General features: G+C 36.5%; 5 protein-coding genes and 2 non-coding genes across 9 annotated transcripts; 4 read left to right on the plus strand and 3 right to left on the minus strand.

The window, feature by feature from the left end:
* Nucleotides 1–106: 106 nt before the first annotated feature.
* LOC106452975 lies at nucleotides 107–4,140 on the minus strand. The gene is made up of 17 exons (XM_013895186.3): nucleotides 3,892–4,140; nucleotides 3,745–3,814; nucleotides 3,588–3,679; nucleotides 3,369–3,510; nucleotides 3,147–3,285; nucleotides 2,945–3,041; nucleotides 2,657–2,794; nucleotides 2,477–2,577; nucleotides 2,265–2,378; nucleotides 1,937–2,175; nucleotides 1,813–1,871; nucleotides 1,543–1,728; nucleotides 1,348–1,471; nucleotides 1,196–1,254; nucleotides 980–1,125; nucleotides 722–901; nucleotides 107–652 (listed from the first exon to the last, which is right to left on the minus strand). The coding sequence occupies exons 1-17, from the start codon at nucleotides 3,953–3,955 to the stop codon at nucleotides 350–352; spliced, it is 2,253 nt and encodes a 750-aa protein (XP_013750640.2). The 5' UTR covers nucleotides 3,956–4,140; the 3' UTR covers nucleotides 107–349.
* On the plus strand, nucleotides 4,097–4,182 carry TRNAM-CAU. The gene is given in 2 exon segments: nucleotides 4,097–4,134; nucleotides 4,147–4,182. It is a non-coding gene; the product is annotated as a tRNA-Met (tRNA).
* A 512-nt stretch (nucleotides 4,183–4,694) lies between these two features.
* On the plus strand, nucleotides 4,695–7,612 carry LOC106452976 (guanine nucleotide-binding protein-like NSN1). Of its 3 annotated transcripts, XM_048780074.1 has the most exons (10): nucleotides 4,695–4,851; nucleotides 4,936–5,180; nucleotides 5,478–5,550; nucleotides 5,624–5,797; nucleotides 5,879–6,000; nucleotides 6,040–6,171; nucleotides 6,252–6,516; nucleotides 6,605–6,784; nucleotides 6,855–7,066; nucleotides 7,143–7,612. In XM_048780074.1, exons 1-10 carry the CDS (start codon nucleotides 4,833–4,835, stop codon nucleotides 7,509–7,511), a joined length of 1,791 nt encoding a protein of 596 aa, XP_048636031.1. In that variant the 5' UTR covers nucleotides 4,695–4,832; the 3' UTR covers nucleotides 7,512–7,612. The 3 variants fall into 3 exon arrangements, with proteins under 3 accessions (XP_048636031.1, XP_013750641.2, XP_022575644.2); XM_013895187.3 differs by having other exon boundaries at nucleotides 5,879–6,171; XM_022719923.2 differs by having other exon boundaries at nucleotides 4,740–4,845; nucleotides 5,879–6,171.
* Nucleotides 7,613–9,121: 1,509 nt separating this feature from the next.
* On the minus strand, nucleotides 9,122–9,194 carry TRNAV-UAC. Its single transcript has one exon. It is a non-coding gene; the product is annotated as a tRNA-Val (tRNA).
* Nucleotides 9,195–9,654: 460 nt separating this feature from the next.
* Nucleotides 9,655–13,605, plus strand: LOC106452977 (sterol 3-beta-glucosyltransferase UGT80A2). Its single transcript, XM_013895188.3, has 14 exons — nucleotides 9,655–10,112; nucleotides 10,554–10,762; nucleotides 10,853–11,098; nucleotides 11,228–11,339; nucleotides 11,452–11,622; nucleotides 11,711–11,774; nucleotides 11,863–11,920; nucleotides 11,996–12,173; nucleotides 12,266–12,396; nucleotides 12,490–12,592; nucleotides 12,687–12,763; nucleotides 12,897–12,944; nucleotides 13,047–13,196; nucleotides 13,282–13,605. The coding sequence occupies exons 1-14, from the start codon at nucleotides 9,899–9,901 to the stop codon at nucleotides 13,450–13,452; spliced, it is 1,932 nt and encodes a 643-aa protein (XP_013750642.2). The 5' UTR covers nucleotides 9,655–9,898; the 3' UTR covers nucleotides 13,453–13,605.
* A 511-nt stretch (nucleotides 13,606–14,116) lies between these two features.
* LOC106452978 (probable pectate lyase 8) lies at nucleotides 14,117–18,724 on the plus strand. The gene is made up of 6 exons (XM_013895189.3): nucleotides 14,117–14,766; nucleotides 15,132–15,197; nucleotides 16,587–17,229; nucleotides 17,835–17,938; nucleotides 18,031–18,169; nucleotides 18,281–18,724. The coding sequence occupies exons 1-6, from the start codon at nucleotides 14,690–14,692 to the stop codon at nucleotides 18,500–18,502; spliced, it is 1,251 nt and encodes a 416-aa protein (XP_013750643.2). The 5' UTR covers nucleotides 14,117–14,689; the 3' UTR covers nucleotides 18,503–18,724.
* Nucleotides 18,725–20,308: 1,584 nt separating this feature from the next.
* Nucleotides 20,309–20,911, minus strand: LOC111216100 (putative defensin-like protein 73). The gene is made up of 2 exons (XM_022720404.2): nucleotides 20,610–20,911; nucleotides 20,309–20,448 (listed from the first exon to the last, which is right to left on the minus strand). Exons 1-2 carry the CDS (start codon nucleotides 20,686–20,688, stop codon nucleotides 20,309–20,311), a joined length of 219 nt encoding a protein of 72 aa, XP_022576125.2. The 5' UTR covers nucleotides 20,689–20,911.
* Between the last annotated feature and the right edge of the window lie 4,421 nt (nucleotides 20,912–25,332).

Genomic DNA, 25,332 nt, shown 5'->3' on the forward strand with positions numbered 1-25,332 from the left:
GGTTGCACGAACTAACGTATTTTAAAAATAAAAATGCGAATTATTGTAACATTATTATTCCCAAAAACTCTTTTAAAATTGAGATTAAACAGAGGAGACATAGAAATGACTTGGCAATGATGATGAATTATCTTCCGACTCTTTTGTTACAAAATCAAGTCAACAACCTTCTCTATGAGGCTCTTGCAAATACGATTGAGATTGATACAATATCCATTAGGATTATTTGAATAATTTGTGATTGTGACCCCATTACATAAAACTGGGCCGACTAATAATATTGTTTACCTTGTAATGCCACTATGTGTAAGAGAAAATAGCATTGTTTGCACGCACGGCTCTATCGTCATCAAAGAGAGACATCGACCTGAGCAGAAGAATCCGTCAAGATTATGTCTCTTGAGTTATCGGCCTTTGGGTGATCCATCGTGTCAAACCTTATGCGCACATGCACCGGCTTCAAGAATACAATGTCTCTCACTTCTCTCTTTGACTTCAACAACACTTTCACAAACAATTCTTCATCCATAGTCGTCATGTTCCTTGCTGGCTTTAAAACGTCTGCTATTCTTCTCGCCAGCTTTTCCTGGCTCGCACCTTCTGTCTCTTCGTTCTTTGCAAGTCTTAGATACAAAGCTGCATAAACAATAAGCTGCACAAAACCAAATTTGATGCTTAAAACCACGGTATAAGAGACTTGAGAGAAGATTCTAGGCGTTACCTCGCTTGTGCCAGGACTTGTATTGACAGAGCAATCGATGTGTATCCGTCCATCATCTTCACTCTCCACCTGAGAAACATCTTCTTCTTGCTCTTCTTCCTTTTCCTCAGCTAATTCAGGGTTGACTATTTCTTTGGCGAGGTTGTCTAATTCATCATACCATTGTTGTGAGACTCCAACCTGCAAGTCATGCAAGCAAAACTTCTTGAGCTACCTCGGAGCTAAACTAGAGCAAAAGTTAATGTAATTCTCTTTGACCTTTTCAGAAGGTTCCACTGCACTTCCAGCATTTGAGACTTCAGTGATTGAACCTCTCGCCTGTCGCCAGATGCAGCTTTCTTGTAACGGTTCAACAAGCTCTGTGCATTGTGGGATCTCTATGCTCAACCGTATGCTAATTTTACCTGTTAAGTCAAACACATTAAGTCAAACCATGCTGCAGCTAATGTCAAAACCATTAAGGGTTTATCTCACCTGGTAATAACCGGAGTTGATGAATATGGCTGATGTGTGCTTCTTGTACTCCGCTAGCTCTGTTTTGTTTTAACCCAAAAGAGCACAACATCAGTTAAGTAAGCTTTAGAACAAGAATAGTGCTCTTAATTAATGGAAAAGGATTCACTAACAGATTGAAAACTCTCTCCAGTGGAGTGGACAACCAATAGGGCAACCCAAGGATCCCAATGTTTGAAAACTGTATGCTAGAGCATGCTCCAGATTCTCTATTTAGCTTCAACACCCTCTGACCAGCTTCATATGTAAGAGAGATACACATAAGCTGATGCATAGAGATGAAACAGGGAATATTGCACTTGTTTTACCTGTATCTGTCATGACAATGTGGTCTCCAAATTCAGAGAAAGAAGACAAAAGAGCAGCACTTGGCTGCTCCTTGCATGAGGTGATTGCCTTAGTTTGCTGTTGCAACCAAGTAGAAGGCAAATGTTTCAAGACTGATAGCTTCTCCGTGATCAATTCCCGATAGACCTCCATTATCCCCTGGAACCCTTCAGAGATTTTGATAAAATAATATATATGTCAGATAAAATAGACGAACAAGCAGTACCATAAGATGGTTGTTATATATGAACCTTCCACAACTTCTTCGATCTCTCCAGAAGCTAAGTTAATTATCCACAACTTGGAAAAGCTGAAGAAAACATGAAAAAATTATTAGAATGAGCTTTCTCTGATGTAATCAAGCAACCACTTTACCTTTTGTTAATGACTACAAGGCTATCATCATCACGCTTCAGTATATGCCATGGAAACATGAGGGAGGGAGCATCAGACTCTTCTGATTTAGCATCAGCATCAACTGTTGTTTCTTCATCTTTTTCAAAACCCATTTTCTCCATTACCCAAGACCATAAGCCAACACTCTTCTTGATAACCTTTGGATATACCGTTTCCAGGACCCGCGTCTTTATATTTGCTCTTCTAATGGCATGGTTCTTAAAGAATTAAAGAAACAAAGAGATTAAAAAACAATCTTAACATGAATATATTCAGTGATCACAACTTCTTGTAGGAGTCATAATACCTCAGAATCTACAATGTAGAGGCAATCCTCCTCTTCGTCATAAAGAGTGGCCGCAGGACGTAGCATCTTTGCAGATTCGAATTCTCCATCCTCAAAACCTGGGAAACAACCAATCTGAAATAGAAATATTATCTTGAAGTTTACCTTTGTTAAACAAATAGCTCCATATGAACCTTACTTAGACTTTCCCAAATGAGATTTAGTTCACTTACGCTGTCTAATATCTCCCCATTACTATTGGATTTGATAATACGATGATGGTTGCTATCAGAAAGAAATAGGCAATCTCCAACTTCGTCTGCAGAGATACAACCTGTTGCGGAGAATATCAAACACTAAGAGTACTTAGAGAGTAGCATGAAAGATAAGAAGAGAAGGTTGAAGAACTATACCTGGAAAGTAAAAAAACAAATCCTGCAAGAAAGAAGAGAAATGTGGTTCTTTGATAGCATCAGCCTGTTTTGACCAAGTGTTGGTGAAAAGTTTGACGGACTTTGATTTCTCAGTATCTTGACTGAGGCTGTCAAGAGCTGCAGCAAAAGCACAAGAAGAAGAAACCAGAATACGCAATCAAGCACACAAAACAACAGAACCATTAGATGCTTTCGCCTTCTTGAAGGTATGAAGCAAAGAGTATTCAATAGCTTATAGCATTGCCATTGCTAGTGAAGTAGGCATACCTTTAGCTACAGAAGCAATATCCAGATCCTTGTCTTGGTAGATTAAAGGGTTCTTAAAATCTCTAAACACGAAGTAGCGCACGTCTTCTCCACTTGACTAAAACAAGTAAGCAAAACATTTCGATACAAATCGACAATAAGCATATAACTTGCGAGAATAATATACAACAAATGTCTGTTTCTTGGAGATACGATATGTTACCTTTGGAAAATCTTTCTGAGAAAGTAGTACAGGAAAAGTAAGATACTCCTTAACAATCAACTCAGCTAAAGCAGCTCGATCATCGGTGATTCGAGCTTGATCACTGAAGTGGATACCCATGAAACAGACTCCAGGAGACCTTAAAAAAAAAGAAGCACAGAGAACTCAGCCCAAAATCCCGTTAAGTTACCATGATTGTAAACAAAGGAAGCTTTCTTAAACCTCTGCTGAAGCAACTTGAGTTTCTCAAAGAAACCACTCGGATCTCCATTAAGCAAATCGCCAACAAGAACTAGATAAGTCCCTTTGTCCTTGAAAAGCTGTTTAGTCTCAAAGTCACGATTCAACCAATGATGGGAAGGACCTAAAGAGTTCAAAGTTCAGAACTTTGTTTACAGCACAAAGAGAGATGTTACAAAACCAAATGACATAATAAGTTACCTTCAAGCTTATCAAGTGAAGCTCTAACATAAGAGAGCAAATCAGCATGTGGAGAAGAAGAAGCTCGAGACACTCGTTTCACTGACGCAAATCTGAACGACACTGATTATCAAAATGAACACATAATCGAAAAGTAATCAAATCAAATTAAACCCACCCGCGAGTTCCGACCAATGTGTTCGACACAATGTCCCTGTCTCCACCGATAGCAACGGGTCGCCGACATCCTATTGAAACAAAAAAGAATCTTGAATTAGTGAAAAAAAAACCAGGAAGCTTAGAAGACGATTCAAAGCCTCCGAACCTGAGACGATCCGAGAAGAAAGCCACGAAATTTTCTTCAAATTGAGGCTTCTGCTGCTAGACATTTCTGAATCGTGGTCAATGAGTTTCAGGAATCTGGAGATTTTACAAGGGTTTAACCGGCAAGCATCGAGCCGGCGGGAGGTAGAAGAAGTAAAGGTGATAAACTCAGTCTATTAAATTTAGTTCAAGCTTGGTTAAACATCGGGGTGGTGGCGCAGTTGGCTAGCGCGTAGGTCTCATAGCTATCTGAGTAATCCTGAGGTCGAGAGTTCGAGCCTCTCTCACCCCAATTATTTTTTATTTCTTTGTTTTAGTTGTTGACTCTCTACGCTTGGAACTTTTTACTGAACCGAGCTGTAATTTTTTTTAGTAAATTTTGTTAGTTTGGTTAAAATTTCTGGTATTTTTTTAATATAATTTGTTTTTTTTAAAATATATATAATAACTGGTTAATCAAAACTCAACTTTTAAAATGTTTACTGAATCAAATCCAACTAATTTCTAAATTTTAATAAAACTAAATTTAAATCAGACCTAAATCAAAATTTTCAGTAACTTTTTCAAAAGCTAAACTAACCGAATATCAAACCAAATTTTATTTTAGATTGATTCAGTAAAAGTTATGTGAACCCAACTTGCTTATCCAACTTTCAGATTAAACCTACGCATTCGGTTTGAATCGGGTTTTGTGTTGGATTCAAATCAGTCAGACGATTGGAATTTATCGATTCGGATTTTACGGAGTTCAGTTTCGGTTCGGGTCTTTTCGGGTCTGAGTAAAATGCCGCGGGCCTACTTCAGACATAATTGTCTCAAACAGAGTCGGGTCGGGTCGTCATCAAAATCCTTTTAACAGCAAACCCTAATTGCCGCCGTTATCTTCCTTAGCTTCTCCCTAAACCCTTCTTTTCCAAACCTTCTCAAGCTTCGCTCTCAGAGATGGCGAAGTGTGGTAAAAGTACGCTAAAATCCCTCAACCGAATCTGGAATTTTCTATGTCTTCTTATTGAGTTTGTTTGATGTTGTGATTGTCTTTTTGCAGAGAGCAAGAGTAAGAGGGTGACCTTGAAGCAGAAGAACAAGGTCCTTAGAAAGGTGAAGGAGCACCACAAGAAGAAGGCAAAGGAGGCTAATAAGCTCGGGTTTAACCGTAAGGCTAGAGCAGAGAAGGACCCAGGCATCCCCAATGACTGGCCTTACAAGGAGCAAGAGCTTAAGGCCTTAGAAGCTCGACGCGCCAGTGCCCTCGAGGAGATTGAACAGAAGAAAGAGGCCCACAAAGAAAAGGTATCATCTTTCATCAAATTTTGTTTTGATTTATTGTGAAAGCTTGAGTCTCTTGGTTAAAGACATGTTCTTTTTTTTGTGTCTTGCTGTTTGGTTTTCTTGTAATAATTAATTATGAATTGCTCTCTGTGTTCTAATCTCAAAGAAAAGGTCTCACCTTTCATCAAACTTTGTTTGATTTATTGTAAAAGCTTGAGTTTTTGGTTAAAGACATGTTCTTTTTTGTGTCTTGCTGTTTGGTTTTCTTGTAATAATTAATTGTAAAGTGATGTTTGTGTTCTGATCTCACTTACTAAGGCTAAAAAGAGGAAGCTTGAGGATGAGGATACCAAGAGTGGAGATGACTCAAGTAGACTTGTCAATGTTCGAGGTGAGTTTCATTGTGCTTTTAATTTTATATTTGATTTTAATCTACCTTTTAAGTTGTGTATATTGTTTCACAGATAACTCGGAGAGGGCTTTCTACAAGGAGCTTGTGAAAGTCATTGAACTGTCCGACGTCATTCTCGAGGTTCTTGATGCTCGTGATCCCCTCGGCACGCGTTGTACCGACATGGAGAGGATGGTGATGCAAGCTGGTCCCAATAAGCACCTAGTGTTGCTTCTCAACAAGATTGGTAAAGCTTTTTTCTATAGAAGCTCTCTGCTCTCGTGCTGTTGTTGTCATTTAGACTCATAATAATCTCCTTGTACTACAGATCTTGTTCCCAGAGAGGCTGCTGAGAAATGGCTTAAGTACCTTAGGGAAGAGTTTCCAGCTGTTGCCTTCAAATGTAGTACACAGGAACAGAGATCAAACTTGGGTTGGAAGTCTTCAAAGGCGTCGAAACCAAGTAATATTTTGCAGACAAGTTCAAAGGCGTCGAAACCAAGTAATATTTTGCAGACAAGTTCAAAGGCGTCGAAACCAAGTAATCTTTTGCAGACAAGTGATTGTCTTGGAGCAGACACTCTTATCAAGTTGCTGAAGAACTACTCGAGAAGTCATGAGGTTAGGTTCCATGCCTTGCATTGAGATACATCATCCATTTTTTTGAACTAATCCTTCTTTGTTGTTTCGTGTTTTGGCAGTTGAAAAAATCTATCACAGTTGGTATTATCGGACTACCCAATGTCGGGAAGAGTAGTCTTATCAACAGTTTGAAGAGAGCTCACGTTGTCAACGTCGGCGCCACTCCTGGACTGACTAGGTCTCTCCAAGAGGTTCACTTGGACAAAAACGTGAAGCTGCTGGATTGTCCTGGAGTTGTGATGCTCAAATCTTCAGCGAATGATGCTTCTATAGCTCTCCGCAACTGTAAAAGGATCGAGAAGTTGGAAGATCCAGTTAGTCCAGGTAAAATTGGAAACAATGCAAATTAATGATTGAATATATCAAATTAATCTCAGTGATCTAACTGTGAAACTTTGTTGGGGGAATCTAGTGAAGGAGATACTCAAGCTTTGTTCACCGCAATTGCTGGTGACTCTGTACAAGATCCAGAGCTTCGAGGCGGTTGATGACTTTCTTTATAAAGTGGCTACCGTTAGGGGTAAGCTTAAGAAGGGTGGTCTTGTGGATATTGAAGCTGCTGCGAGGATTGTGTTGCATGACTGGAATGAAGGTGAGGTTATTATTGTCTTTTAGTTCAGTCATAAAACATGGAATCTTGAAAACTTATTAATTGTGTGCAGGTAAGATTCCTTTCTATACAATGCCGCCAAAGAGAGACCAAGGTGAACACGCAGAGTCAAAGATTGTGACGGAGTTGGCTAAGGAGTTCAACATCGATGAGGTTTACAGTGGTGAGTCTTCTTTCATTGGGAGTTTGAAGACTGTTAGCGACTTCAACCCTGTTGAGATTCCTTCCAATGGTTCTCTCAACTTCGATGAAACTATGATTGAGGTTGGTTGGTTAATAGATTCTCTCGTGATACCATTTTCTTCTTGGTGTGGTTTAATATCTTGGTTATTTATCACAGGATGGGTCTAAGACTCAGACCAAAGAAGAAGAGGCTGGTCTTGACAATGATGGTGATGAGTCTATGGGAGGGGAGGAGGAGGAGGAGGAGGAGGAAGAAACAGGAAAGTTGAAGTCAGAGGCGAGCAGGCAGAACAGGAAGCTATACGCAGCTGAGAGCATGCTTAATACAAAGAGGCAGAAAGCAGAGAAGAGGCAGAGGAAGAAGGCGAAGAAAGCAGCAGGTGGTGAGGATCTTATGGACGGAGATTATGATTTCAAAGAAGATTATGGGAAGAAGAACAAAGATACAGCCATGGATGAAGGAGATGGTTTCCAGATTGATGCTAAAATACCAATGGCTGCACTTCTTGATTTGCCTGAAGAATGAGTGATCTTAAACAAACAATCGTTTTGTTCTTTGTGTTTATTTATGTGCTACTAATCATACATGTGGTTTGCTTCATCAAGCGATTTTGATTCTACTGTACCCTTTCTTTTGGTCCACCAATTATGCTAGGTTTTCAAATATCCAAAAAAAAAATTAAGTTTTGAGCTGCAAATGAAATGTACTTGGCCTTCTTTTTACAATATGTTATAGGGCTGTGGGTTCGGGTTAGTTTGGCTCGGTTATTTTGGATCGGTTGAAATTTCACCGAAAAAAAAAATTGGTTTGGTTTTTGGTTAGTTCAGTTTCAAAAAGTTTTACCAAAATATAAGATTTTTAGGTTACTTCAGTTAATTTTTTGTTTGAATTGAATTAAATCTGAGAAAATTCGGTCTGTTACTTCGGTTCGTTTGGTTCAGAATTCTGGTTTGTTCAGTTCAGAATTTCGGTTAAAATTGGTAATGTGCAGTTTTTTTTAGAAAATTCTGAAAATAACTGGAAACCGAAATTTTTTTAGTTGTCAAACTGAACCAAACTTGCGAAAACCGAACTTTTCAGCTGGTTTGGATCGGTTTATACCCGCAGGCCTAATATGTTATCACAGAAAAATTGTCTCAAGAGAGACTGTGAGGCTTTAGTTAAAGTTGATTTTGGGATCAGACTGATTCTTTAGTCTCCTAGAAAAGAAAAAAACGTTGTTGTCAGGAGTTCATACTTCATAGCGAGATTAAAGAGATTTTTTTCCCTTGAGATCTTTTTTTAATGTTAATCAAATTTAAAACCAGAAGGTAAACAAAACCAAACGAAAAACCAACGAGAAAAAAATCTTCATTTTCATGAGCTGCTTCTACTGCTCTTCAGGTATGCCATGGCCAGCGCCATCTCCTTCACTATCACGTGCCACCACCGAGTGCTCTACTGCTCTGTGAGTAGTAAGAGATGTCATGAGCTGCACCTGCAGTTCCATAGACTTCCCTATCCGGATCATGCCGTATCCCATTTCACACGAAACTTTCTGCTTCTCCAGTGTATTCTCCAGCTCGGCCACCCTCAGTTGCAAAGCTCGCAAATATTTTAGCCACTTCGGGACAGAGCAACCTACCACCATTGTTGCCGCCTCTGGAAAAACCTGACCGCAGTCAGCGATCGTCACGGGATGCGAAGGTACATCAATCCATTCCCAACCATCTGCTCAACGCGACTGATCACATCAACTCCATCCACAACTTTTCCGAACACCACCTGCTCGCCGTCGAGGTCAGGGGACGCCCTCATGAGGATCATAAACTGAGATCTGTAGGTGCTTTCGTCATCGCTGGCCATGGAGAGTACGATGCATTTAAGGTTTGCTATGATGCGAGGAGAGATCTTTTTTATTGAAGGAGTTACTTATCATAAAGTCCTTTCTTGAAGACAGTAGTAACGTACCAAAACATGTCATTCTTTGGTTCAAAACAAATCCATGCACTGATGGATAAGTTCTGAAAAAAATTGAGGAGTAAAAGAAAATTCATTTTAATGAAGTAAAATGAGGAAAGAAAACAGCTAGACTTGCCTCAGCAGCATATTTCTTAATTCTTACGTTAACCAGATTAAAAGAAAGCAAAAGAAGCTGGTGCTGCCCAGGATCGAACTGGAGACCTTTTGCGTGTAAGGCAAACGTGATAACCACTACACCACAGCACCTTATTGATTGTGATAATGTGTTTGTAATCCAAATACTAAATGTAAGGTTAATTGTTAATTTATATCCAGGGAGGAGATTACATAAGGAAAATTGGAAAAAAATCAGAGAAATGGTAATATAAATTATTCGCGTTCAAAAAAGAAAAAAATTACTTTATATTCAAATTTCTGGGCTTAAATAAATATGGAAGTATCTTAATTGTGAATCTAATCTATATTCAGGTCACAGGGAGAGTGGGAAAAGGGGAAAGCCGACAAACACGTAAAATACGAAATGACAGTAGAGTGAGAGATTCGCTGTCCACGGATACGACAGCGTTTCAAGGAATATTTATTTATTTCCAGCCAGATGATTCTACTTTACAATTGACCGAATTACCCATCACTCCGACAGTTAATTGCGAAATCGTAGCCTTAACCAGACCGAACCACCACGCAGCCATCTTCCCCCTTTTGTCCGAACGTGCCGCTTATCTCTCTCCCAAGAGAGTGTGTTAAAAACACAATCGAACTTTTTTTTTTTTTTTTTTTTTTTTTAAATTTCGAAGTATTGCAAGAAAAGAATCGTATAATTTATACTTTCCGGGATTCACAAACACGCGTACGCAAATTCGATATACACCGAGGACGAAGGAGCATACTTTATAAAGTTGAGGATCCAGATCGTGGAGAGTAGATAGAGATAGAGAGAGAGAGAGGATACGATGCCGCCGGAAACATCGCCGGCCAAACTCGGCAGAGCTTCTTCCTCCTCTTCTTCATCCTCATCTTCAAGCTCAGACCGCGCTTCCGTCAAAATCGAGGAGATTGAAGACGGAGGTAGTAGCAGCGGCGTCGTCGTCGTCAATGGCTCTGAAGTAGTGGAGACCAAACTAGAGTCTGCTGTTACCGACGACAACGCAGTGGCTGAATCTTCAGGTAATCTCTCGTTTTATCTTAGCTGATTGAACCCAAGGCAGAGTTGGATAGGCTTAAAGTTGATTCCTTTCTTTGGATCCAATCCTTTTTTGGATGGTTTTGAAAATCAATGTTCTAAAAATCGGCGCCTAGTCAGCAAATAGGACCTAAAAGGAACGATATTTTAGACTCTAGGCTGTTAAAAATGGCTCTAGAACCAAGCGAGGACGGCCCAGTGGTCTTGAGGGAGCTTCAGCGAGGGTTCTCCCGCTGGCCACTGGGGGCAAAATTTAACATCTGGGCTCCTGATAACGTAGGCTGCTACGGACACTCGCAGCTAGTCTGGACCACCTTGGTGGAGCCAGGATACACCGGATTATTCAAAAAAAAATAAAAATGGCTCTAGACGTCCGCACTTGCGTGGTTTTGATGATTTGGGGTTTGTGGGGTTTGTTTTTCCAGGTGGTGGGAGTAAAAGCTTTGCTAGAGTATGGACAATGCCTGTGGAAGGTTCTTCGAGTAGCGATAAAGCTGAATCATCATCATCAGCGTCAAAGCCTAGGTTAGATAAATCAAAGACTGAGAGGCAACAGCAGAAAGAGAAAGTTACTCACATTCTCGCCGAGGACGCAGCTAAGATTTTCGATGACAGACTCTCTGCAGGGAAGAAGGTACAAAACATTCTATTTTTGGGTTGTAATCTTCTATTTTTAGTAGTGAAAGTCTTTTTTTTTTTAAATGTCTTATTTTTTTTTTGGCAGCTGAAATTGCTGAACCGTATAGCTACGGTGAAACATGATGGGACTGTTGAGTTTGAAGTTCCGGCAGATGTTATCCCACAGCCTATTGCTGTAGACCGTGAAGAAGATTCCAAAAACGGTGTTTGTCCTGATGAGTCTATTGATGGGGTTGATCTTCAGTATATCCCTCCTATGCAGATTGTGATGCTGATCGTTGGAACGCGTGGTGATGTTCAGCCTTTTGTTGCAATAGCCAAACGCCTTCAGGTTTGGCACATACCTTATTAATTTTATATTTTGAATTTTTTTTGGTGTTGTAGTATATTTCTCTTCATTCTTCTTTCTTTCTTGTTCATAATTAATGTAGAAATTTTATTTAATTTTTATTTTGTGCAGGACTATGGGCATAGAGTTAGACTTGCAACTCATGCGAATTTCAAAGATTTTGTTTTGACTGCTGGTTTGGAGTTTTATCCTTTAGGTGGAGATCCAAAAGTGCTAGCTGAGTGTATGTATTAACCAAACATTCCCATTCTTCTGTTCTTCTTCCTTTTTACTTAATCTCTGTGTAGCTTTAAAGGTTATTAGCTATTCATTGGTTTCCTTGACATTGTGTACAGATATGGTTAAGAACAAGGGGTTTTTACCATCAGGCCCTTCTGAGATTCCGGTTCAACGAAACCAAATGAAGGACATCATAAACTCTCTGCTTCCAGCATGTAAAGAACCTGATCCAGATTCTGGCATCTCCTTTAAAGCCGACGCAATTATCGCCAATCCTCCAGCATATGGTTAGTTTCTGTAGCTTTTTGAAATGTGAAAGCATTGAGATGTTTTGTTTCCCTGGCTTCCTGACTTATCATAGATTCGCCATTACAGGACATACACATGTGGCAGAAGCACTAAGGATACCGATACACGTATTTTTCACCATGCCTTGGACGTAAGTCTTGTATTGAATGAATGTTACTTCTTATATTCTCTCTGTTCAGAATCATTCACTGTCTTTCTGTTATTAAACAATGATACAGGCCAACCAGTGAGTTTCCACACCCTTTGTCACGTGTCAAGCAACCAGCAGGATACAGAGTGAGACTTTGTTTACTCAGTTATTATCCGATTAGTTTGCTATAAAACTTGACATTGACTTAATGCAATTTTCAGCTTTCGTATCAAATCGTGGATTCATTGATCTGGCTTGGAATAAGGGACATGATAAATGACCTTAGGAAAAAGAAACTGAAGCTAAGGCCCGTTACATATCTAAGTGGAACACAAAGCTCTGGCTCTAACATTCCATATGGATATATGTGGAGTCCTCATCTAGTCCCAAAGCCCAAAGGTATAGTGTCTCTTATGAACTCACTCATGAATGCTTTTCTTCATTTTTGATAGATAGAAATTTTAGATTCAAACTCTTCAATTTATTTTCAGACTGGGGGCCACAAATCGATGTAGTGGGATTCTGCTTCCTTGATCTTGCATCAAACTATGAACCTCCTGCAGAACTTGTGGAATGGTTAGAAGCTGGTGACAAACCTATTTACATCGGCTTTGGTAGTCTCGTGAGTTTTTTTGTTTTCTTCACCTGAAAAGTATTTTCTTAGAGGAAATTGAAAATAATGCCTCTTACCGTTCTGTGTATACTTGTGGTAAAGCCTGTCCAAGAACCAGAGACGATGACTGAAATAATTGTGGAAGCACTTCAAAGAACCAAACAGAGAGGAATCATCAACAAAGGCTGGGGTGGCCTTGGAAACTGTAGGGTCTACTCTTTCTTTGACCTTTCCTTTATTGCATGCTTGCCTGTTTGGTATATTCATCATAATACATGTTTGATGTGGCTTTCATGCAGTGAAAGAACCGAAGGATTTTGTTTACTTGTTGGATAATGTCCCTCATGACTGGTTATTCCCGAGATGCAAGGCAGTGGTATGACTATAATAATCTTGAACTCCTCATAGTTTAGTCCCTGAACATCTTCTTGCTTTGTCTAGTCTCTTATTTGATGTTTAGCATTGTGTGTTCCCTTTTGTTTTGAAATTTGTTGTTCTTCTGCTTTCAGGTTCATCATGGAGGTGCTGGGACAACGGCTGCAGGTCTTAAAGCAGCGGTAAGTTTATTTTTGAGTGTAAGCTATAAAAAATTCTGCTTCATGAGATGGGACTTTAGTAGTTAATATTCTAGTGTCTTGCTTTTTTTCATAAACACACAGTGCCCAACTACAATCGTGCCTTTCTTTGGAGACCAACCTTTCTGGGGAGAACGAGTGCACGCTAGAGGAGTAGGTCCTGCACCAATCCCAGTAGACGAATTCTCACTCCATAAGCTTGAAGATGCCATTAATTTCATGCTTCGCGATAAGGTTTGTATGCTCATCCCCGGATATGATCATGGTAATGCCACTGTGGTTTAATAATGAAACTGAGCATGTGTATAATTGGGAACAGGTGAAGAGCAGTGCAGAGACACTAGCAAAGGCGATGAAGGACGAGGATGGTGTGGCTGGAGCTGTGAAGGCCTTCTTCAAACATCTTCCGAGTATGAGACAGAATGTTTCGGATCCTATCCCTGAACCATCGAGCTTCCTATCGTTTAGAAGATGCTTTGGCTGTTCGTAATTTTCTCCTCATTGACTCTTGTGCATTGTTGTGACCTCTTGTTGTATGTTTGTTTTATTTTTCATGTTCCTTGGTTTTGGTTCTACAACAACTCACTCAGGAAAAGTTGTGAAAAATACTTGGGAATTTTAATGTTTAGTTGATGCATATAAATTTTTGATTTGTCATAAAACGAAAACAAAGATGTGTTCGAATTTTAAATGTCATATGGCATTTTTTTTCAGTGTCTTGAGATGCAACTTCTGTGGAATGGTGTGCAGAAACAACTCAACTCAATGATTGTCTGCTTATCAAACCATGATTAGTTAATTATTGCATAATTATATACCATTATTAGCAGTTAAAAATTGTGATTACCTTTGTAATGACCATAAGGTACTACAATGCTCACATGGGGAAAAGTCAATACGCTGCACTAAGGATGGAAAAGTTATCCACACACTATGAGACCTACTGTTTTAATTAGCTGTCTTATATGATTATAATTATAAATTTGTATTTTTCCTTTCATTGTCTCTAACAAATTATTTATCCAATAAGTTTGCTAGAGAAAAAGAGAGGTGAGGAATACCAATCACATGACATGATACTGTTGTTGGCCAACTCATTATTGGCATCTCACTAAACACTTACATTTGTGCCAAGTACACATACACATGTGTTTCCAATTTTTATAAGAATAACAATGCTTTTAGAAATCTAATCCATTTCCCATCCTTATATTGTCATTTTAATACATTATTATAGCCTATATATCAATTGTAATTGTATATTTTGAGGAAAAAACTACTATATGTTTGAAAGCTTTATAACTACACATATTTTTTTGTGTTTTTCTCATGATTCACAATCTTTGTAATTCAAGTGTATACAGAGCTAAAAGAAAACGTATGAGAAAGGGAATAACATCGCTGTATTAAAAAACCATAGATAGATAGCAATCATAGGATATATATAACATCGCTGTATATAAAACTATATACTTATTTTATATGCTTTACTAGTATTAGATATTTTCTTTTTTGATTCTATATTTTATTGTTCTTTTCCAATGAATTTACCAATAAGCTAATGGTGATGGGCTACGCAGCCTTCTTATATAATAACTTCTCTCTCGTAGCCTTTCTTCTACGCTTCTTCTCCTATTCCTTTTCCTTTCTTTTTTATCTCGAGAAAAATCTCTGCTTCAAGCAGAGACACAGAGACAGAACAGAGCAAGAAGAACACAGTCATAACAATGGCTGTCACAAAACTTATCCTCTTTGCTTCTGCATTACTTGTAACAACGCTGTTTATCGGCGTTAATTCATCCAGGTATCACTTATTAATAACATCATCGTATTTGTTTTTATTTGTACATTGACGATTTTCTAGCTTAACTCTTACATATTATATAGTTCATGGAACCAATCAACTAAGCTTAGTTACATGATTCATCAACGGCGAAAAGAATGCCAGTTTTCTCTCATAAATATAAAACTTACAGAAGTTCTATATACCAGTGATTGATGAGAGTTTTTAAAACAAACACAGAGATCATTTTCATCACTATGATCGTAGTGTATATTGTATATTCCACTCCTAAAGAACAGGAAACTGTTAATAATTTATAGTATAATTATATATCATTGTTATAGATGAGACTGTAATTGTTAGATTGTTTATTATATGCTTTCCAGGTCGAATGAAACATGGCATGAACATGCAGTTGAGAAACCAGAGGAAGTAGCTGCCATGGTGGACATGTGAGTTTCTCTTTAAACAAAATATATTCTACGAATACAGATCATTTTCTATATACATGTGACCTTTTTCTTATTCTCATAATCCTCACATGCAAGTCCATCGTGGATTCGTCATAAAAGGCAATAATGCTAAGAGTATCTAAATATTAGAAAGAAGTATGATATTTTAGGTAGTGAATGATGTTGTGTGTATTATTGTAGCATTGGTCCAGGCTCGCGAACATGTGTAATGTTTTTCAATATTAATCTTTGCAACAAATGATTGGCCAGACCCTTGCACATGCTCATGCCACATGCAGTGACGCGTACACTTCATGACATGTGTTGTCTTTTTAACTTGGATTTTTCTTTAAACCGATAGATAACAGAACGAAAAGCTTATTCACATATATAAGATTTTTGTTATCTGTTTTGATTTTCAGTACAATAAAACTTTTGGTCAACGAAGGTTAAGCAATAATCATATATATACCATTGAGAAATATTACAAGCTATGAGATCATTTAACCCCAACCATGGTTCATGGTCCCATGGACCCAAACCCTTTCATGGGTTTCTTACTTTATGTGGAGTTGCCTCTGTCTTTGTGGTTTTCTGTAGAGTTTGTAGTGGCTGTTTTATGCTCTAATAAAAATACATTTCACACTGGTAAATCGATTTTTTTAAGCATATCATACTACATATTCGGAAAACGAAATATAGAAGCTTATGTTTGATATCTGAAACATATCAATCAAACTATGTATATCATCAATTATATTTCTCCATTTTATTCTATAAAAATCATAATGGTTATTGATAAATATTTGGTATTTTCTTATATTAATCAATGTATATGAGCATCCAAAAAGAGTAATTAAACTATACTGCCTTCGTTTTCATAAATAGATTTTTTTTTAATGTTTTCACACATGCCAAAAAAAACATATTAAATTTTTATTATAAATACATAATTTCTTATAATGTTCAGTTTTCAAAAATATTCAGTCAATAGCATTTAAATAATCTCAATTAATTTGTTAAAATTTACAATTTATGCATAAAAATAGAAAAAAAACAATCTAAGTTTGTGAAATAATATTTTCTAAACATCTATCTTTGTAAAAGAGAGGGAATGTCTTATTCGAAGTATACATTATTAATAGTATTGTTATCGACATAAATTATGAGTTTTAACCATATAATATTTAGACAACAATGTGATAGATTCAATTTCTTGAATTTTTTAATAATTTTCGGATAATGTTTTTCTTTTACCTTTTTACCTAATAAAGACATTTTTATTTTTTACAGAGAATGTACAAATGTCTGGTGATTAATTATCCAGTAAAAAAAAATTCAAAAATCTATTTCACTAATTCGACCACTCGCTGATCGTGATCGATACAGGAGCATTCGCAACAGCACGGAGCGGAGACGCTTAGGCTACTTCTCCTGCGCCACCGGCAACCCAATCGACGACTGCTGGCGCTGCGACCGCAAATGGCAGCTCCGCCGCAAACGCCTCGCCGACTGCTCGATCGGATTCGGCCGCAACGCGATCGGCGGCCGCGACGGCCGCTACTACGTCGTGACCGACCCCAACGACGACGATCCCGTCAACCCCGTCCCGGGAACGCTCCGCCACGCCGTGATCCAGAACGAGCCGCTCTGGATCGTCTTCAAGCGCGACATGGTCATAACCCTAAAGCAGGAGCTGATCATGAACAGCTTCAAGACCATCGACGGCCGCGGCGTCAACGTCCACATCGCCAACGGCGCGTGCCTCACGATCCAGTACGTGACTAACATTATTGTTCATGGGATTCATATTCATGATTGTAAGCCCACGGGTAACGCGATGGTGAGAAGCTCACCGTCGCATTACGGGTGGAGATCGATGGCTGATGGTGACGCGATCTCGATCTTTGGGTCGAGTCATATCTGGATTGATCATAACTCGCTCTCGAATTGCGCTGATGGGCTTGTGGATGCCGTTATGAGCTCCACTGCGATTACAGTCTCTAACAACTTCTTCACTCACCACAATGAGGTATTGTAGAAATTCTATAAATTAATTCTAGATAAATAATAAATTAATAAATTTCACCTATTCCAAGTTGGATCAGTGTAAAATATAATAAGATAATAAAATTTTGAAAAAACTTTTGGAATATAATTTTCACTGTAAATATAAACTAATAAATAACATATATAATGGTTCGAATCCCTCTCTCTCCTTTTGTTGGATGAATAGATTTTTTTCTTTATTGGAATGTTTATAGAAATATTACTAATATATTGTATCATTTGTTTTTTATTTTAAAATAGTGACTATCTTTAAACATTTCAAAATAATTTATTACCGTTCATATTTTTAGTACCAAGTAATCAAATAATAACAATGTAAATTTGTATCTATAAAATTTAATCAATATATGTATGGTAAAGTCAAATATTCTTTTTATTTTTACATAAAACATGTATCAAAATTTACAATTCTATAAAATATTTTTTTGTTAATTATTAAGTAATAAAATATTATAGTTCTAAAATTATTAATTTAAAAAGTTTTTACTCTATAACTAAAGTTTCACATTTTATAGGGTTTATTGGAATTGAGAATTAGGGGTTTAGTAACGGTTGCGTGTTGTTTAGGTTATGTTGTTGGGGCATAGTGATTCATACACAAGGGACAAAGTGATGCAAGTTACAATTGCTTACAACCATTTTGGTGAGGGTCTTATCCAGAGAATGCCAAGGTACATAACCGAACCTCAAGCTCTGCTACTTGTATGGTTTGACAAGTTGTGTAGATTGTAAAGACGAATGAAGATATATATGGTGTTTGCAGGTGTAGGCATGGATACTTCCATGTAGTGAACAACGACTACACACACTGGGAAATGTATGCTATTGGTGGTAGTGCTGGTCCGACTATCAACAGTCAGGGGAATCGATTTCTTGCCCCAGTAAACCCATTTGCTAAGGAGGTATGCTTCGATTTTTTTCAAGTGTATTGATGCCAAACCATGTTGATGGTGTGCCATTGATTTTTTTAACAAGATTTGATTGCAATGAGATTGATGATTGGTGAATGGCAGGTGACTAAGAGGGAGTACACGGGACAATCAAAATGGAAGCACTGGAATTGGAGATCAGAAGGAGATCTTTTCTTAAACGGAGCATTTTTCACACGGTCTGGGGCTGGAGCTGGAGCCGGCTACGCCAGAGCTTCGAGTTTGTCGGCCAAATCATCCTCACTCGTAGGCACCATGACCTCTTACTCTGGTGCTCTTAACTGCAGAGCCGGTCGCAGGTGTTAATAGATCAAATAATCAGTAAACCATTTTCTTGGCGATAAGTTTTACCGAATCTCTCAGCCTCTCGTTTTCTTCTTTATTTTAACTTTTGGGGTTCATGCGATATAACACTCTTCCCTATTGGATGCGGAGGCCTAGTTTAAACGCCCTCAAGTGTAATATAAAGTTGTATGAATATTCTTCTTGTCACCTCCGTTGATATAAAGTTGTTTCTTTAGTCGTTTATCTTTGCTTCTAGTGGTCTTTAAAAAAAAACTAAATGAAAGCTTAGTACTTGGTGGGGTTACTTCCAAAGGAATCAATAGTGAAATGGTGTGATTGGATAAGTGAGTAAAGGAAGTGAATGTGGTAGGGACATGTGGAACTTAAGAAGGAAACATGGAAGAGACAAGAAGCACATGAGATTGCATATCATGACTCATGAGGACAAGGATTCTAAAGAAGAAGAAGGGTCTCTTTTTTTAGTCATGTGATGTTTGGTTTGGCCAACGAACATGTTACTGTTTCTCCTCCTTTACCACCCGGTTCGTTTAATAAGACAAATCAAATTAGTTCAAATGGGTTTGTAATATAATGGAGGAGAAGCAGTAAACGATGTAACATGATGTTGACCAAGCATGACTATTCATTTAACCAATAGTGTGTGCCACTATACACACTAAATGCTAAATCGCATTAACAAGAACGGTTTCCATGTGTTGTGAGTTTTCAAGAATGATAAAAAGCCGATCAAAACTGTATTAAAAATTCATTAACTAATGTTTTCTTATTTATTTCAAAAAGATTAGACATGCAATAATGTTTAGTGATGGAGCTTATTAGTTGCAACAACATATCTCAGGCTTCAGGATCATCTTCTTCCCAGTCAGCATGTATCAATCAGAGAGATATTTAAATCCTTAACATGTAATTATCATGGTTATGAAAAAGAAACTAATGTGACTGAGACTAACAATCGAACACATTTGCCTCTAACGTGGGACTTAGTTTGATATCTCACACATATTACATATCAAAGTGGGTAAAGTAAGGGTACATTCCAATATTTGAATAGGGTCCATTGAAACTTAAAGCCTCCCTGCCTGCATGCATGACTTCGAGGAAGTTTTGGATTCGGCGGGAACAAGAAACGATATTTAAACCGTAGCTGCCCATTAGAATGCTTACAAACATTTCATCAAAAAAGAATTACGAAACGCCAGTTGTGTGTGCCTCCTCAAGACACTAGGGGAAAACCCAATGAACCAGGAGCACAAAGTGGCTCGTTAGGTGTCTGGGTCGATAGGGGCACCGGTTCTAGCCTGTGAGATCCTGTTTGCGTAGATGGTCACTAGGCGAACCTGTGTACTGTTTAGACCTTCCAAATACGGAATGCTTTCCCAATCATTATATATATATATATATATATTCTTTTTTTTTTTTTTTTGGTAAGACTATCATTATATATATGTCTACGAGACAGAACACCACTGTCTGCAACAACAACAACACCAAAAAAACACACGAGAGTAAGTTACTGGTCGCAAAGTCAAAAGTTTCTTTAAAGCTTTCTTTAAATTCCCGATTTGATTTTTACCTTTCGGACATCTGCGCTTTGGTTCCCAAATGCTTCAAAAACCGCCGCATGCATGAAGCCAACTTAAGTGTGGTTTTAAATATCAAATTCAAGTAGTATATGATAATATTTAAATGATGTTGGTTTCCATTAAAAAAAAATCAAATTTGTCAAATGCCAACAACTCAGACGCTTATAGATATATTCTAATAGCAGAAATTTATTATGATTATCAGTGTTCAGATATGAAACATTTAATGGTCACAACAACATTGATCCGGATTTTCCCAGCCAACGCATTGGCCAGATTGGTATCCCATCCTGATGCAAGCAGTCGGACAGTCAAAAATCATTCCACACAGTCCAATGCATTGTGGCTCGGCTTCAACTTTTTCTACATTTCACCGAAACCAAAATAAAGAAAAGAGTATTGAGATATTAGTATATAATAATGTGTATAATATAGAGATACAAAATAGTATATAATGTGTATGATATTTTGCATAGTTTGCTATTAAATAGATATGATGAGATCTGCAATCATATACGGAATACCTGGAGCCACGAGAAATATGATGAGTACTGAAGCAATCATTAGGAAGCTCATGAATCCAGTCTTGCAATTTATCTTCATGGTATTGTAAATATATTACCTCTTTTTCTTATCAATTCAATATATCACCTTTGCTTTATATCTTTGAGTTTCTTTTATCGATTTTAATTAAGATTCAAACAGAATCTGATTTTAGTTTAGCCATTATAAGAAGGAAAAGAAAAACAAAATCAGATTTTTATTAGACTATTAGTTACTATTGGCGGATACATTTCACATATTTTGTTCCTAATCTAGATGGATATTTGCGTTATTCATATTATTCCTAATCTGATTTGTATCAATTTTTATCTGCCCATCTCTAAATTTCGTTTCAAATATTTTGTTCTCAATCTAGAGATATTTTCGTTATTCATTATATTTTTATATATTATTTTCTTTTTATATCTGCTTTGTATTGATTTTCATTTGACTGACATATTTCAAAATAGTTATTTCCAATCTAAAGAGATCTTTGATCCCCTCAATCTAAAGGACTAATCAAAAGGGTGGGAACAGGATCTTCTATATCCGTATGGAGCGATCCTTGGATCCCAACCACTCGCCCGAGACCAGCAAATAAAAATCAACACAATCTTTACCCAGACCTTACAGTGGATTCTCTTATTGATCCTCATTTGCGAAGATGGAATTCGCCGGCGCTTCGGGCTTTGGTGGACCCACAGGATGTGAAATTAATAGAAAGTATACCATTGAGTAGAACTCGAATGGCAGACAAAGATGGATGGTATTTCACAAATAATGGAAAATACACGGTTAAATCTGGATATCAAATTGAAAGGATATACCCAGATAAGGAAAGATCACCATTAGTGTTTGGACCCACAGTGGATATTTTGAAGGCATATTGTTGGAAAATACGGTGCCAACCAAAGATTAAGCATTTTCTATGGCAATTGGTGACAGGGTGTATAGCAGTCAAGAAGAATCTGCATAAGCGAGGGATACCCGGAGATATCGTTTGTGCAAGATGTGGAGCTGAGGAGGAATCGATCAACCATGTATTCTTCGAATGTCCTCCTGCACTTCAGACATGGGCTCTTTCAAAGATTCCAACAAGTCCAGCTATGTTTCCAACAAGTTCTCTCTTTGTGAACATGGATCATCTCTTTTGGAGAATTGTTCCACAGATGGAAGATCATCAGTTTGCATGGATACTATGGTATATATGGAAAGGAAGAAATAATAAAGTCTTTAGTAATCTGGATGTGGATCCGTTGGATACCCTTAAACTGGCAGAAACAGAATCAAAACTCTGGGCTGAGGCACAAATACTGACTGACCACAAGAGGATTCCACAGGTAGAGGCTATGATTCTTCCGGCAATTCCAGGAAGATGGTGTTTTACGGATGGTTCCTGGAAAGAGAATGAGATTTTTTCAGGTCAAGGATGGTACAGTACTCTAGAAGGATTTGCGGGTTTGATGGGTGCAAGGAATGTTCGGGCTTCTCTTACTCCTCTTCATGCGGAGATGGAAGCTTTATTATGGGCAATGGAATGTATGAAAAACTTACGACAATTTCATGTTACGTTTGCAACGGATTGTTCTCAATTGGTGAAGATGGTTTCAGAACCAGAAGAATGGCCAGCATTTGCAAGTTATTTGGAAGATATAAACAGCCTGAAAGAGAGTTTTTTCCGAGTAGAGATTATCTATGTACCAAGAACGCAGAACAAGAAGGCGGATAGCTTAGCCCGCAGTGCTAGGAAGGAAACGTCTTTTGTAGTTCACATGGATCAAGATCTCCCAGTTTGGTTCACAGAGTCAATATGAGTCTGTAAAATTGATGACAAAAAAAAAAAAAAAAAAAAAAAAACAATCTATTATACATTACTTGATAAGTTTAAATCTAAAGAAACCTTATTTCAAAAATTTATTTTTTCTATTTTTTTATACAAAATATATTTTTCTAATATTTTTTTTGTTTTTGCTATAATTGTTTTTTAATATATCCATTGTAGATAACTATCACTATGACTAGTATGCAAATTGCTACTTGAGTTTCTCAGGAACTATCTTTGAGATTTTAGGTTTGAGAAGAGTAGATTCCCAGACGGTTAACATTTTCCAAAAAACACTTAATAAAGTGTTTGTGGTTACTTAGAAGCGTAGATGACCTAGGTTTTATCACCATGACTAGCTACAGAATAAGGGAAGGTTTAGAGAAATATACATAATGAAATTATGAATTTTGCACTAGTTGAATGCAAGGAGGTATGAACAGGCATAGTATAAACTGGCAAAATAGATACCATTAAGAGATCGGAGGTCTGACAAAAAATTTGTTGACATAATTGTTTTGAGATGAGAAAAAAATACGAGGATAATAAGAAAAAAACAAGCTAAGTTGCTCTCAGTAATTAGAAAGTAAAGTTTAGTGATCTAAAAAATAAGCTAGTTGCTCTCAGTAATGAGAAAGTAATCCCTCCGTTTTGATTTAATTGTCGATGTAGAGAAAAATTTCCGTTTCAAAATAAGTGTCGTTTTAGAGTTTCATTGCAAAATTTATTAATAAGATTTTCTATTTTATTTTTCTGTTGATTGAAAAAGGGTTAGGTGTATAGGTAATTGTGTTTTTGTTTTGGAAAATACAAAATCATATGTTTACTTAATTTGTGTGCATAAACCTATAACGATAATTAAAATAAAACAGAGGGAATAAAGTTTAGTGATAAAAACAAAAGCTAAAATTGCTAATTCTCTATATACTGAAACCTATGATCTTTAGTGTTGTTTTAAAATTTCTAAACACATTCTTCATTTTTATTAATGTATATTAAACTCTCTTTCATGGTTCATGAGCATCTTTTTAATTTTTTGTCAATTAATTTATTAAAACATCACAATACTTCCTAAATTGGTGGACTAACCACGATAAAATCGCTATTCTCTAGAGATACAGAGACAACAAAGGTTCCAAACCTCTTTGACCTTCATCATTTGTTACAGAAGGATGAAATAATGCATTAAAATAATATTTTCATATTTTTGAATTTTTCTCAAAATCTATGGGTTAAACCCCTACGAAAATATTGAGTTTTTCGGTAAATTCTCTATATACAGAAACCTATGATCTTTAGTGTTTTTTAAAAATTTCTAAACACATTCTTCATTTTAATTAATTTATATTAAACTCTCTTTCATGGTTCATGAGCATCTTTTTAATTTTTTGTCAATTAATTTATTAAAACTTCATAATACTTCCTAAATTGGTGGACTAACCACGATAAAATCGCTATTCTCTAGAGATACGGAGACAACAAAGGTTCCAAACCTCTTTGACCTTCATGATATGTTACAGAAGGATGAAACTATGCATTACAATAATATTTTCATATTTTTGAATTTTTCTCAAAATCTATGGGTTAACCCCTACGAAAATATTGAGTTTTTCGAAAAATTCTCTATATACTGAAACCTATGATCTTTAGTGTTGTTTTAAAATTTCTAAACACATTCTTCATTTTTATTAATGTATATTAAACTCTCTTTCATGGTTCATGAGCATCGTTTTAATTTTTTGTTAATTAATTTAATAAAACTTCATAATACTTCCTAAATTGGTGGACTAACCATGATAAAATCACTATTCTCAAGAGAAACGAAGACAACAAAGGTTACAAACCTCTTTGATCTTCATCATATGTTACAGAAGGATGAAACTATGCAATAAAATAATATTTTCATATTTTGAATTTTTTTCAAAATCTATGGGTTAACCCCTACGAAAATATTGAGTTTTTCGAAAAATTCTCTATATACTGAAACCTATGATCTTTAGTGTTGTTTTAAAATTTCTAAACACATTCTTCATTTTTATTAATGTATATTAAACTCTCTTTCATGGTTCATGAGCATCGTTTTAATTTTTTGTTAATTAATTTAATAAAACTTCATAATACTTCCTAAATTGATGGACTAACCACGATAAAATCACTATTCTCAAGAGAAACGGAGACAACAAATGTTACAAACCTCTTTGATCTTCATCATATGTTACAAAAGGATGAAACGTTGCAATAAAATAATATTTTCATATTTTTGAATTTTTCTCAAAATCTATGGGTTAACCCCTACAAAAATATTGACTTTTTCGGTAAATTCTCTATATTCTGAAACCTATGATCTTTAGTGTTGTTTTAAAATTTCTAAACACATTCTTCATTTTTATTATTGTATATTAAACTCTCTTTCATGGTTCATGAGCATCGTTTTAATTTTTTGTCAATTAATTTAGTAAAACTTCATAATACTTCTTAAATTGGTGGAATAACCACAATAATCGTTATTCTCTAGAGAAACAAAGACAACAAAGGTTTCAAACCTCTTTGACCTTCATCATATGTTACAGAAGGATGAAACAATGCATTAAAATAATATTTTTATATTTTAAATTTTTTTCAAAATCTATGGGTTAAACCCCTACGAAAATATTGACTTTTTCGGTAAATTCTCTATATTCTGAAACCTATGATCTTTAGTGTTGTTTTAAAATTTCTAAACACATTCTTCATTTTTATTAATGTATATTAAACTCTATTTCATGGTTCATGAGCATCGTTTTAATTTTTTGTCAATTTATTTAGTAAACCTTCATAATACTTTGTAAATTTTTTTTTTTTTGAATTGAATGTTAAATTTAATTCAAAAAAGAAAATACCTT

This window comes from Brassica napus, chromosome A5 (genome assembly GCF_020379485.1).
Source record: "Brassica napus cultivar Da-Ae chromosome A5, Da-Ae, whole genome shotgun sequence".
Lineage (NCBI taxonomy): Eukaryota > Viridiplantae > Streptophyta > Magnoliopsida > Brassicales > Brassicaceae > Brassica > Brassica napus.